The sequence below is a fragment of the Seriola lalandi genome, unplaced genomic scaffold (assembly GCF_002814215.2).
Source record: "Seriola lalandi dorsalis isolate HSWRI2012SDOR001 ecotype SW California unplaced genomic scaffold, Sedor1 jcf7180002054692, whole genome shotgun sequence".
NCBI classification, from domain to species: Eukaryota; Metazoa; Chordata; class Actinopteri; order Carangiformes; family Carangidae; genus Seriola; species Seriola lalandi.
Genome location: NW_019525245.1, coordinates 3,068,645 through 3,082,244, shown reverse-complemented (window position 1 = coordinate 3,082,244; position 13,600 = coordinate 3,068,645). Strand labels below are relative to the sequence as shown.

General features: G+C 40.8%; 1 protein-coding gene across 1 annotated transcript; it reads right to left on the bottom strand.

The window, feature by feature from the left end:
• Positions 1-53: 53 nt before the first annotated feature.
• Positions 54-4,953, bottom strand: lhfpl5a (LHFPL tetraspan subfamily member 5a). The gene is made up of 3 exons (XM_023423723.2): positions 4,020-4,953; positions 1,950-2,186; positions 54-534 (listed from the first exon to the last, which is right to left on the bottom strand). Exons 1-3 carry the CDS (start codon positions 4,420-4,422, stop codon positions 524-526), a joined length of 651 nt encoding a protein of 216 aa, XP_023279491.1. The 5' UTR covers positions 4,423-4,953; the 3' UTR covers positions 54-523.
• Positions 4,954-13,600: the final 8,647 nt, after the last annotated feature.

Sequence of the window (13,600 nt, the reverse complement as noted above, 5' to 3'; positions counted from 1 at the left end):
ACTCTTTTCTGTCCTATCAGAATTGTTGTTTGGGAGAGAGGAAAATAAGTAAATATAATTAAAATGTTTATTTTAACAGTAATTTGGAGAATGTTTCAGAAGGAAGTTGCAGCCATTAAAACATCAGAAATTACAGTAAACATTTTCATTTTTTTACATTTCAGGGCTTAATATTGTAGCTCAGAAAAGCCAACACTTCAGAATTAATTCTCCAAAGTTATGAGCAGCTTCACATTTATCTGTAATTTATACTGAAAAGCCTGAAAGCACAGTCCACATATTAAGTGAAATGATTTTACCCAAAAACAGCCAATAGGCAATCTAAAGCTCGAAGGCTGTAGCTAGAAGTGGGCAGTGACTGTCTGTCCATAGGCTGTTATCATTTTAGGACAAGATGTGCTCCTCCTTAGTTATTTTTTTATTTTAATGAACTGTCCTGAAGCCTTGAATATACGAGTCCCCCGAGTCAGCAGTACTCCTCTTCAGTTCCTGTCCATCTCTGGTGCCTGTTGTCCTCAGGGGGCTATGCATTATCTGTAGTTGAGAGAAAAGCAGAATTACTGAAAAACATAAGGTGAAAACATCAGTTCGGACAATGACATAACATTGTGTCAGTAGCTCAGCTAGGTTTTGAACATATAGTGTGAGACTAGTAATCTAGTATTGTAGTGAACAAACACATTTTTTTCCATGGTGCTAGAAAGAAGGTCAGGATTTTTACAATTTATCCTCTGGGGGCCATGGATGTCCAATAGTTGTTAGATAATTAAAAATAAAAAACAAATGTCAACTTTAAAAGGATCATAAGTCATTTGAATGCATCAACTAGGAAAACATGGACAATGTACAAATCCATCAAAAGATGGTGAGATATTTCACTGAATAACTTTGTGTTGCAGGAAAAGTCAGAAAAGTCATTTTTATTCATAATCAAGGGACCTTGAACGTCTGTAGCAAAGTAAATACCAATCCAGATAATAGTTGTCAAAGTATTTCACCCTGAAATCACAAATATCAACCAAGCTAAAAACCATGGGTGCATACATATGAGCAAATTTTGAAAGATTTTTCTGATTCTTCTAATGGCAAATAAAAAAAGAGTAATGGAAAAAGCCTTGAGTATGATTTAATATTTATCCACTGAGTTCTTAACTATGACTGAAAGAAAAGCAAAGATGTGGGGGAGGTTTTTGATAGTTTTGTTCTCATTTTTTTCAGACCTCAGTGATTCAACACTTAGACAGAGGTCCTTGAAGTTTCAAGGACTCCCAGCCTCTGCTTCACCTCTTTCTGTTTTCCCTCCAGACAAAGCAATTGACCCTTACACCACCTTCTCTGAAACCTTAATCTTCCCACCTGATAACTCCCTGGAGTCCAATCTTTTACATTTCCATTTATTCATTTGGCAGAGGCTTTTATCCAAATCAACTTACAATTGAGGGACATCACTAAAGCTTCAGTGCAGTAGGAGACATTGGTTTAAGTGCTCGGGTAAAGAAGTGCATAGTAAGTGCTAGTTATAGGCATGATAGGGTGTTAGGAGAGGAGACGCTCTTGGAATCTTCAAGAGATTCTTGATGATAGAGAGGGACGCCCGTCCTCTGATAGCATTCGGTAGCTTGTTCCACCATCAGGGAACCACAGATGAGAACAGCCTGGACTGTGATCGCCTTGTGTGAAGGGATGGCAATGTCACCGGCGACGGATGTTTGCCCTTGCCATGACACACAGAGGGAGCACCCAGTGAGAGGGTTCGCCCCAAGAGAGTGTTTTGCCTGAGATGCCCATGTCAGAGAGTACAGGCAGCAGGATGCGGTGGTTCACTGTAGCAAAGGCTGCTAATGGGCCAGCATTGTTGCATTTCATCTGAATCTCCATCTCTCATCATCCAGTCTTCCATCTTCCTCCCCCACCCAAGTGTTTTCTCCACCCTCCCTTCACCCCAGTACCTTTCTCCTCAACCTGGAAGTCCTCGGGCAGCAGCTGATCTTGTCGGCTGCCCAGGCTGAAGGCCAGGAAGGAGAGGATGAGCGAGTCCATGATGCTGATGATGGCCAGGATGTAGGCCCAGCGCACCGTGCAGTTGCCTAGGGTGTATTTGTCAGTCCGCTGGCCACACATGCGCTTCACCTCCTCTGAATCCCAGCCGTCAGGATAGATCATACAGCCAATCACCATGCATGTACCTGAGAAGAGAAAGAGATGTTTGGTGCTGTATCCTGGTTTAAGATCACATACTTCCATCAACAGCCATTCATTTTGACAAAATTTCTTAGTGGTTACTAGAGTAAAATATACAAACTTTCAAAGATTTTAATGTGGGAAACCTGTGGACAGAATGTATTTTTATCTAATGACATGTTGACTGGGAACAGAGCATCTTGCTGTTGTTGATGGGAAATATCACAAACCCTCTCCACCTCGAGAGCTGAAATAACAAGACAGAGATGCCACCAGAGAAATTAATTTTATACACTCCACTCATACACACGCACAGATGAGTTGCCTAGCAACTCCAGAGCATCTCAGCTCCAGGACGATGAATGTGTTCATCCATTATTGACACTGCAGACAGACAGCCGGCCTTGCGTAGTCCCACCCCCACATGTGAACTATCAGGTGACGAGGTGAAACATTAGCGCACAAACACACTCACGTCTCACTTTCAGTTTCTGAGCCTCTCGCAACCTTCCACCTCCGGAGATCTCACACGCACTCTCTCAAATCTCTTAACATCAAGAATTTTAAACTGGGACTTCTCATCAGCTTACTAACACATCAGGAAGTTGCATGTTGACACCCCCTGAAACAACTAGGACTCTGCTGTTAGACTGCACAGATGCATGATCAAACATGTTAAATAAAGAAGTTCACTACTCCCAACGACCCTTTTGAATTCAGTATCTACTCTTCAGAGCCAACAGAGTTTTATATTTACACAACATCCTAAAAGACACTGAAAATGTATCTTACCTGCAGCCATTATACTTTAAATCTAAATCAAACTCTGTAGTTTGACCCTAATAATAGACCACTCACACTCATCTAGGGGCTTTGATGAATTCTGAATTATAGGCATGTTGTGTGTTTCTGCATTATACAAAATATAAAATGAATCTGACAGTCCTGCATGTTTGTACTTCTATACTTGTGAGGACACTTACAGACATAATGCATTCCCTTCCTTTTACCCTAATCTTAATCATCAGAGCTAAATGCTGAAACCCAACCGTTACCCTAACCCAAACCTAATTCTATCCCTAACCTTAAAACCAAATCTTAACCTTCAGACAGCCCTTTGAAGGTCTGTCCCAAATGGAGACTAAAATGTCCTCACTCCCAAGGTCTAAAACTCTAATTTAACCCTCGCAAGGATAGACATATAAAAGAGAATACATACACACACACACACACACACACACACTGAACGGCAGGTGTGTTGGGTATGAAGAGGGAGAAAGTGAAGAAAGTGTAACAGCACACCTCCAGGTTAATCTCATTATTTGTTTCATTAGGCTCCTACTCTCACTTGCAGCTACATCTGTTCACAAGCTGCTTCATGTTTCAAAAACAGACTCATGTTTCACGTCTGTCTCTGTGTTGCAGGGAACCACTGAAATGATGCTTTATGTTGAAATTACCAGCTTGGTTTTTCATTTAGTTGTGGCCTTTCATAGATCTCCTGGTCTGCCCTCAGATTTTACAAGACACAGCCACTATTGTGCTTCTAAATCTTCAATTCTAAATAATCTTTACTTACTTGCTGTTACTGCTTCCGTGTTTCATTTGAGGCCCAAATGTACTCATCTTTTCTCTATAGGCAGCCACATGTAGTGCCAGATGAGCTTGTCTTTACTGTTGTGTCTTTGTAGCCACTATTGGCAAGTAACTGCATTTAATGATACTAAATATTAAATAATGTGAGACTAAATGCAGTTTTTTTTTTTTTTTATGTGAATGATATAAAAAGTTCCCTGTGCGCAGCTTTCGACAAACTGTGGTTACGCCCTGGTGCTCACTGGAGGCCAGCTGCATCCAGGCGCAGATCTTGTACACGCTCCCCGCGTTGCAGAAGAAGAAGAGGCTGAAGCAGACGATGCTGCCCACCACCAGCAGCATGGAGATCCCCACGAAAAACATGGCCGTCTTGAAGGCGCCGGATGGGATGGAGCCGAAGTCAAGCGCGCTCCCTTTGCAGGTGAGCTCCGAGGTGAGCGCGTTCCCGATGCAGTAGTGGAAGAGGCCGAAGTATCCGGCCTGCGGCGTGTTGACACTGTCCCCGATCCAGTATGGCTGGATGAACACCACCACGGTGATGACGGCGAAGGTGATGGTGAAAACCGTCCACAGCACGCCCACGGCCCGCGCGTTACGCACGTAGTTGGTGTGGTAGATCTTGGCCGCCTCCTGAGCAGGGAGCATGGTGAGGGGGAGGGGGGCTTCTCAGCTGTTCAAAAGTGATTGGATTTTATTTCCTCTGCACGGCTTGTTTGTGGCAGTCTTGTTTAAAAAAGATCTGCCACAGAACAGATTTTCAAAAAATCCTCTTCATCAAGTGTTGGATCAGATGTGAGTGATGGCGCTGAAGAAGTTTCTCTGAGGTCTCTGTCGCTGCTCCCACCGCAGAAAACACACCTGAGAGGAAGGTGCGCACACCTGTCTCTGCACTCGGCTACTGGATCACGGCGCAGCAGCTCTGTGGTTTTTTCTCCAGTGTGTTTAATGTGTGGATGGTTATTTCTCCCCTCTGAATCAGCGGGCTGAGTGTTTCCTCTCCAGGGGAGACTGCGGTCTTCACATTATAAATGATTCATGATTAAAAGATCCGCAGAATAGAATGACACGGTGCGGGGCTCTCCAGATGGCAAGCAGGTCAATTCCCCTCTCACTTTTAAGGCCATAGGTTACCTCATCACTTTCTTTTATTTCAGATTTTCCTTCCTTTCTTTCTTAACTAAAATGTAAAGCAGTAAATTGGATCAAAACCACTTCTTATTTTCATCAGGTCATTTTTTCAAGTAAATCAATTCTCATGTGCCCAGTGAGATCCCCTCTTACAGTGACGTCAGTCTAGTGGGACAAAGTCCACAATGAATGGAGTTCAGCTGAAGCTAATTTGAGGCTTGAGTGGTCTGAGTTAGTCAGATCAGGCGGGTATCACTGTCTTCTAAACTATTTCTTAAGACATTACCAAAGCTACTGTCTGTGGAAACACAAAGAGGGAATTTTATTCTAAAATGACTGTGTCCTTGATAAAAAATATCCACTTGATTTAGCCACTGCTAAAGCCTCATATTGACATGAGCATTTGTGCACAAAAGGCTGTGAATTTTGTCCCGCATCACTTACAAGAAGGGATCTCTCTGTCAAGAAGCCAGCATGAACTAGGGGAACAATTACAGCAAACAATAGCTGTTTTTTAATGTACATATGGCCATGTGAGAATTGATTTGACGTTGATTTGAAAAAAACAGGAACCTATCCTGTAAATTAAAATAAAGTGATTATACAGATCCCCAGGTATAGACTCCCAATTATCTAATCTTTTTCTGAATATACTCTGAATTCTTATTTGTGCCACAGTTGACAAAGGTTCCTTGAGAAGAACAACAGGGGATTAACTGGTTGATGTGGTCTTTTTGACTAGCTAGGCTTCTGGGCCAGTGATGGAAAGACCCTGTGGTGAGGTTCAGAACAGCTTACTTGTAAGTTCCACAGTCAAACACTAGATGGAGCTACAGAGTTGCAGTCTAACTTCACCACCATATATCTGTATATCACAGGTACATCACTCCACTGTTTCCCACTTACCCTCGTATCACTCAAACAAATCCCAAATGACCAAAATCTTTGGTAAGTAATGTCTTATACTTTTCCTGAGACAAAGTAAAGAGAGCGAAATGTAAATCCAAAGGAAACTGCCACGATTTGAACCTTGTACCTCCACCCAACACAACAAACCTATACACCATAAGAGCTTTGTGTGAGTGTGAGTGTGTGTCAGAAACATTCATACCTTTATGTATAAGCTGTAATACCAGACTGTCAAAGTAATCAATTACAACTCAAAGTCCTGCATGAAAAAATGTACTTCAGTGAAATTACAGACGCTTTATTAACAAAATTTGCCAAATACCAAAGTTGAAACTGATTATTAAATAGACTGGTCCCTTTCTGAGTGTTATATTGTTTTTAATGATGTATTAATATGTAGCAATGTTATATATTGTTGGGTAGTTTAATCTATTACAATTATATTTTATAAGCAGTTCATATCTTTTGTATGTAAAATGTTCCTCTGATAAGTGGCCATATTAACTTTAACAGTAAACAGTACAATATCACTCTACACTATAAACCCTTAGGTTATAGTGTAACAGGATGATACAATTTCTTTATTTTTTTCTTCAGCTGTTGAGTGTATAAAATGTGTTTTCATCGATCATAAAAAAAAAAGCACAATATCTCACACCTGCTTCCACCTATGTCGAACAAAGCATGTGAAGAGTTGTGTTAAGTTGCTAAGTTACCGTCACATGTTGTAATTTCTACAATGCATTTCTAAAACCAAAGTTAAGTTGTGTTATCTGTAACACTCCCTCATTACATCTCCATGCTCGTTTATATGTTTTCTTCTCATTACTGTCCCACATGCTGCTCTGCTGTGACAACACATGAATGTATTGACTTAAAGAAGCCCTTTCACCTGCCTGATGCTGTCATGTTTGATCTTTTGGTTGCTTTCAGATCCTAATAAGTCAGTACCTACATGTACAAAGGACTTGGCTAAATGAATAATGGATTATTTAAGTCTGATTTTTGACATCTGATGTTTGCTCACTCCTCAGTTCCAGTTAATATTTCTTTATGCTGTTGATCTTCCAGTGAGACTAGCACATTTAAAAGGTTGATATATAGAGCTGCAGTTGTTTGTGTGTGTGTGTGTGTGTGTGTGTGTGTGTGTGTGTGTGTGTGTGTGTGTGTGTGTGTGTGTGTGTGTGTGTGTGTGTGTGTGTGTGTGTCTGTTTGTACATGTGTCTTTGTGTGTACAAGTGTGGGCACAGGCATGTCAATGCACTTAGCTTTATTAAGTGATACTGCCCCAGTGTGAGAGGAAGGCTGTTTATAATCAAGTTAGTTGGGAGCGGCAATCCAATTTTCAGATACAGAATGGAGTGAGATTTCATGAATGTGTGTGTATGTGTGAAACAGTGTGTATGTGTCCTAGTTTGATATTTGCAGAAAAGAAAAAGCTCGGGTTTTCATGCTTTCTTTGCATGTGTATTTTAAGATTCTGTATGTGTGTGGCTGTTTTTGTGTGTGCGCACATCCCTGTATCTGTGAATACATAATGTGATCTAACTCTCGAAGTGGATACATCAGCTATAATGGTCTAAAACAGAGAACAGACAGATAACCACAAGCAGCACTTCACTGACAATGAACTGTTCACATTGAGTAGATGAAAGAAATACAATTTATTTATGAAGAAACAAAGTGTTGCATTAAAAACAAACAGTGCTAGTAAAAGTTATGTATTATCTATTTATCTATATATAGTTATCCATAGGTGGAAGCGTGTGTGTGTGTGTGCGTGTGTGCGTGCGTGATTAACCCTTTATACCCTCTTCAGGCCCATTTGCTCTGAGAGCCTCAGAGAGCACAAAGAGGCTTTTCTGCCATTTCAGCATCTCTTCCTGTCCCTTTCTGTCTGCCTTCTTTAGAGGCTGTTTCCATAGCAACAAGGTGCTGGATGCCCTTAGAGAGAAGAGAGGGTAGGTGACAGGGTAACAGAGAAGTTGAACACACAAAGTAAATTAGGCAATTAATGACAGACCACTTCTATAGCGAGTCAGTAAAACTTGCTAGCGATCTTAATTTCATGAACCATTAAGATCACGGCTGGATTCAGTTCAAATTCTGTTTAGTTTCAGTTTCAGGAAGTGAGTTTTCCCCTGAATTCCCAAATTTTTCCTTTTTTCCCTTTTTAACCAATGAGCATTGTTACGAACAACCACATTCACATAACTCACATAGGTATTATGGGTAATATGTTATCCCAAGATGGGAGGGGTAGGTGGGGGATGGGGGTGTCTCTACATCCTCTCTTGTCAGCTGACACAGATGGACTCTATTAGTCTTTTATGAATGTGTGTGTGTGTGTCTGAATACCCACTCCTTATTGACCTTCTCCCTCAACTCACGCACACACACACACGCAAGCGCACACACACACACACACACACACACACACACACAAACACACACACACGCACACACACTCATTCCGGCCTCATACCCTCTGAAGCAGCAGTAACTCAGTCAATGAGTGCTACTACCTCTCTAAAACACCCCAAGGCCACAGCAGCCACTATGAGACACCCTCCAGCCTCCACCCCTGCCGCTGCCTGGTCACAGCCCAGCAGGAAGCATTGGAGCCTGGTTAAAGATGGAGCAAAGTGTGGGTCAGTGTGTGCCCTGGAGGTGGTAGCTGGAATGTAGGTCTACTCTACAGTGGCTCATATTCATGACTCATTACTGATTGCTCACCACCATTACATCCCTCGGGGACTGGTGATCTGCGTGTGAATACAGAATATATGATCAATACTCCTATAAGCTCAAGTACATTCATCATTAAAGTACGGTGGCAAACCTGGGTGGTAAACCTGAAATATACATTGATAATATATCATATATATGGTATCAGACTACATGTCATATATTGGGACACAATTTACATGTTTGTTTCCTGTAAGTGATACAGGTTTTTATTTTAAGCAGACATGCACCAATGGTTAGTAAAAGTGCAAATGAAAGAAGTTGTTTCTTGGCTTGGATCGAAACTGCTCCTCGTTTCTGCTTGAAGCTACATTAGCCACTACTGGCATAACACACCCGAATCTCACAATATCTCTGGCTGCTGCATCAATTTTGACACTTTGATAATTTTTACAGACTGTGTGAGTCCGACAATGTCATTGAAGTGAAAGGCTAATCTGGTGGAATCCTCTTTTAACTGATCTTTAAACTGACTCATTGTAGTTGTCAATGTTTATTCATTTTTCTTAAAGATGATGTCACACTTGGATACTTTACATTAAAACAATAATTGAAAATTTTGGCTAACGTGCATACCACAGAACCACAACGCCCAAGGTTCAACTGCTGGCATGTCATACAGCTTTCTCTCCCCGTGTTTCAAAAAAAGTTAGGAAATGCACTTATTCACTTTCTTGCCAAGTGTTAGATGAAAAGATCGATACCACTTTTCTTTCTCTTGCTAAATAAAAGGCTCCTGCCAGCATTCATTTATTGTAAAGACTGGGTAAAACGAGAAACAGAAAGCTCGCCGTTGTTTGGTGGTAAAAAAAAAAAAATCTGCCTATCTGCAGATCTTGTAACAGGAACACTCCAGGATTAAACAAATTAAACAAATGTGACATGAAGTGTTCATCAGAGAACGTTAGAGATGCTGATGTGCGTATTTTGTGACGTTCAGACAGTCGCAGAAGCTGATTTCCCCTGTTTCCAAAAACTATCCCTTTAAATACTGCATGCACGCAAGCATCGCAAACTGTCATCATGCTGTCAATATCAAGACTCAAAATCTGTTTTTTTAATACCACTCAGCTGACAGGAAAGACATATTTTCACTACTTCCACTGTAAGTGGAGAAAGCCGAGCTCTGCAGGATGATGGGACGGGGCACTATGGGGGGTCTAAGACTGCGGAGAACTGGCAAGAACCTGCTCTGATGAATGCCACTGCAGCTGATGCACATAAATCTAAAACACATAAGAAGCTTCTCTGTCAGACACATGCAAACACAAAACACAGACATCATCAAACATGCGTGCGCACTTATTAGACCCAGTCACATATTCTCATTGTGAAGGAAACGTAAGGAGGCAAATAAATAAATAAATACAAATAACTGTGCATAATTCAACTGCCTGACTTTTCATTTTAGTGGTGCATTTCTTCTTCTGGCAGCCAGTGAGTCGTCAAATGTGTGTTTGTGTAATCCTGGCCAATTCAAACAGTTTTGTTACGGTAAAGAATGGAGGATTAGTTTATGGAGCTTCAAAGCCAAATATAGAAAACGCATGTGAGGGATTATAGACACATCAAAGAATAAGGATGGAGAATACATTACATTAGTGCAGTTTCATCTTCCATCTCACACGCTCTGTCTTGCTTTTATTCTTTTTGAAGGTGATATGATACTTAGGTTGGTGTCGTTAAATAGAACATTGGACTTCATAGGCGTTAAATCCATCTTTTGGTTTTTGCTTCATTTAATACACAAGTCTGATACATGGGTTTTACACATCATAGTTTATATATGGTAGCAAATGTGTCAGTGGAGGATTTTTGTTTATTTTCCATCAGTATGGTAATGAAATATTAACGCTATATTAAACATCTGAAAAAAAAAAAGCTTCAAAAAGATTGTGTGGCAAATGGATAAATTCACATGCTGCTGAAATAAGGAGACCCATCATGAAGTAGATTTATGTGCGTATGTGTGTGGCATGGTTTTACTGTATTCGTGGGGTTCTGAAACCTGAGAGTCCACTGCTTGCCCGGTTTGACAGCTTTGTGGGGACCGTAATGCCAGACCCCACAAGATGAAATGGCTGTTTGAGGGCTAAGTCTTGGTTTTAGGGATAGTATTAGGTTTAGGTTAGGCGTAGGTATTCAGTTGAGATGGTTAAAGTTAGGGTAAGGAGCTAGGGAATGCATTATCTCAATGACAGGTCCCCACAAATATAGTAAAACAAGGACAAATGTGTGTGTCTGTGTCACTGGAAGAAGCAAAGTGTCAAGTCTGAGCTGGAGACTGAATTGCTGACTGACAGAACCTGAGGGCGGCTGACTGTATTTGAATGCGTCTTATGCAATTAGGATGCTGTTATTTTGGCTGTTATGTGTCTCTAAATGTAGAGATTATGCTGCAGTTTGGCAATTGCAATATTAAAATATCTTCAGGGTTTTATGACCCACCACAGTATGGTTATGAAATAGGCTTTTTACACTGTAAAGTGCAGGGGAGGAGAGGGCACACAGGGGTGCAAATCAGCAGGAGTGGATTTGAAAACTGTAAACATGCCTGAAGAGCTGAAGAGGAATGAAATGGACTTAACATATGTTTAGAAGAACAGTGCAGCCTAATTGGGTAATAGTTTGTATGAGATGGTCTTAAAAGTTCACCAGAAAAAATAAGGTGAGTGTGTTTTTTTTTGTGTGTGCACCACCCTTGTTTGTGTGTTTTGTCGTCCCAGTTGCAGTGGCCGGTTCCCAGCTGATCTAGGAGGATTTTAGCTTTATCCTCATAACTGGATGATAATCTTGTGTGGAATCCAGCACTGTTTCCGGGGAACATTGCCTGTGCAACACTAACATCACCACCTGGTCCTCGGGACACCAACACACACACACACACTCACACGGTTAGAGTCATAAGCTCCTCTGTGCACATACTGAATGGGTTTATAGTTTATGCAAACCATTTGCCAACTGTGTTTCGTAACATAAAAGTGATCCTTGTGATTGGTATCTGTGACTTTGTTCAGTGTTCAGATAGAAAACTGTTTGTTATAACCAGTATAAAGTAGAAAGTGCAGGCTTCTATATGGTCAAACAGTACAATTCTAATATAATTATGCTGCAAAGCCACTTAGATAAAGCTGTATGTGTCTGGAGTTGGGAAATAGTTAACTGAACTATGTTTGTGTTATATTGGGAAATAAGAAAATTACTATTGGGAAATAACATGACTGGCACTGGCAAACTGTTTGTCAGCTTGTATCCGTGCACATGAGTCATGCATAACGTGGAGGATGAGGGTTTGGAAAGGTTGCAGTTTTCCCCGCAAATGTAGATCTGCATCCTGCCAATATAAAACACTGCCCACATCACTGACATTTGGTGAAGTCTCTTTGCACAGATCATTTAAAGTAGTCCAACAGAAACCTGGCTGTATCGACATGTTAGATTAAACTGAATTAACAAGAGATGGTGGTTTAGATCCACTATAAATACCGACAAGAAGAGAGGAACTGAGGAGGAACATTAAAAGGGAATCACGTTTGACTCAACTAAGAGAAAGGATTTCAGTTTCCCTCTTTTTTTTGAAGAACTCTGACTCAGCAGGAGAGGGAAGTGAGCAGAGTGTGACTTCCCATCAAAAACCAGAGCAACTCAACTCCGTGTTCTGCCAGTAATAATAACCACTCTATGAGTTCCGACCTTTGACCTCTAGGTGTTTAAACTTGTGGCCCCTCCTCTCCGTCATGGGAAGAGCCTGCCTCTGTTTATAGCAGTTTAACGGACCTCAGATGTCGCCGCTGGCAGTCGACGTGATGCAGGTTTGTGATCTTTACTGCTCACTGTGGGTGTGTCGGTGGGCGGGGACACGCGGTCCTGTTGAGCCCGCTGATTGGTCTGTAATGTACAAAGAAGCCGGTGCTAATTCAGCAATTGGCTGTAGTGCCTGTCAATCGAATGCCGATTAAGCTGCCTTCACGGACTGCTCGTATTATTGTATTATCATTGAAAGCGCCATCAAATGAGGAAAACAACCATTTCTTCCTCGTTCAATTGACCTTTGTGCAGTGGTTGTATTTAACTAAGCACATATATATTTTACTTAGATTCCGGTGAATAACTTATAAACTATGACACATTGTTATAGATTAACCAACATGGTAAATAACTAAATTAGCTCTACCACGACCAACTACAACATTAAAATACAGTTTTCACATTAATGCATAAGTAATAATAATCCAATAGCCTAGCATAAGATAATAATGTATCACTAAGAGGGGCCATTTTGCTTCAAAATGAGTGTTTACTTTTGGCCTACTTTGAGTAAATTTACTAATAATACTTAAGTACTTTTACTGTAAGATTTAGAAGGCAGTACTTCCTTGCAATTGAATTTTTTTAATTGTAGTTTTGATATTGTGGAGGCCTGCTCCACCGATTTTACACATCTGGTTTAGTTAATTTGTCAGGAAAAGTACCAGTGAATCTATGAAAACAATTGAATAACATCTTTTGTGGCTCAGAAGGGAGCTTTCTGAGCTGTCCGGGCTCAGACTGGGCTTCACACTCAAAATACTTAATGAAGGGCACTGAAGGTCTAACGAGGCTTTTCAGTATGAAGCAGTCTTAAGAGCTTGAGTTGCACAAGAGACTAAAAGTCAGGGTCTGCTTTTGACCATTGTCGTTGTGAGTCCTCCAGTGTTATGGAAGTGACATACTAAATCACTGAAATACATAGTAAAGGATATAAATACCTACTACTTTTTACTACCCTTTTATGCTAATATGCATGCGTCCTTTTTTAAATTTTTTGGGGACGTTTTTACATTTGCATAACATAACTCAGTAGCCTAGTTGAGCGGGCATTGCATCTACCAGTTACCATGGTAACAGGGTTATAGTTGAGTGTGGTAAGGGGTAAATTATTTTTTATTCATTTATTCATTTTCCCTTTTCATATTATTTCTGGGCAAAATGATCCTCTATAACTCTTTGTAGTGAAGAGTTAATTGTTCAGTGTGGATTTGGGAGAGGCCATAGCCCA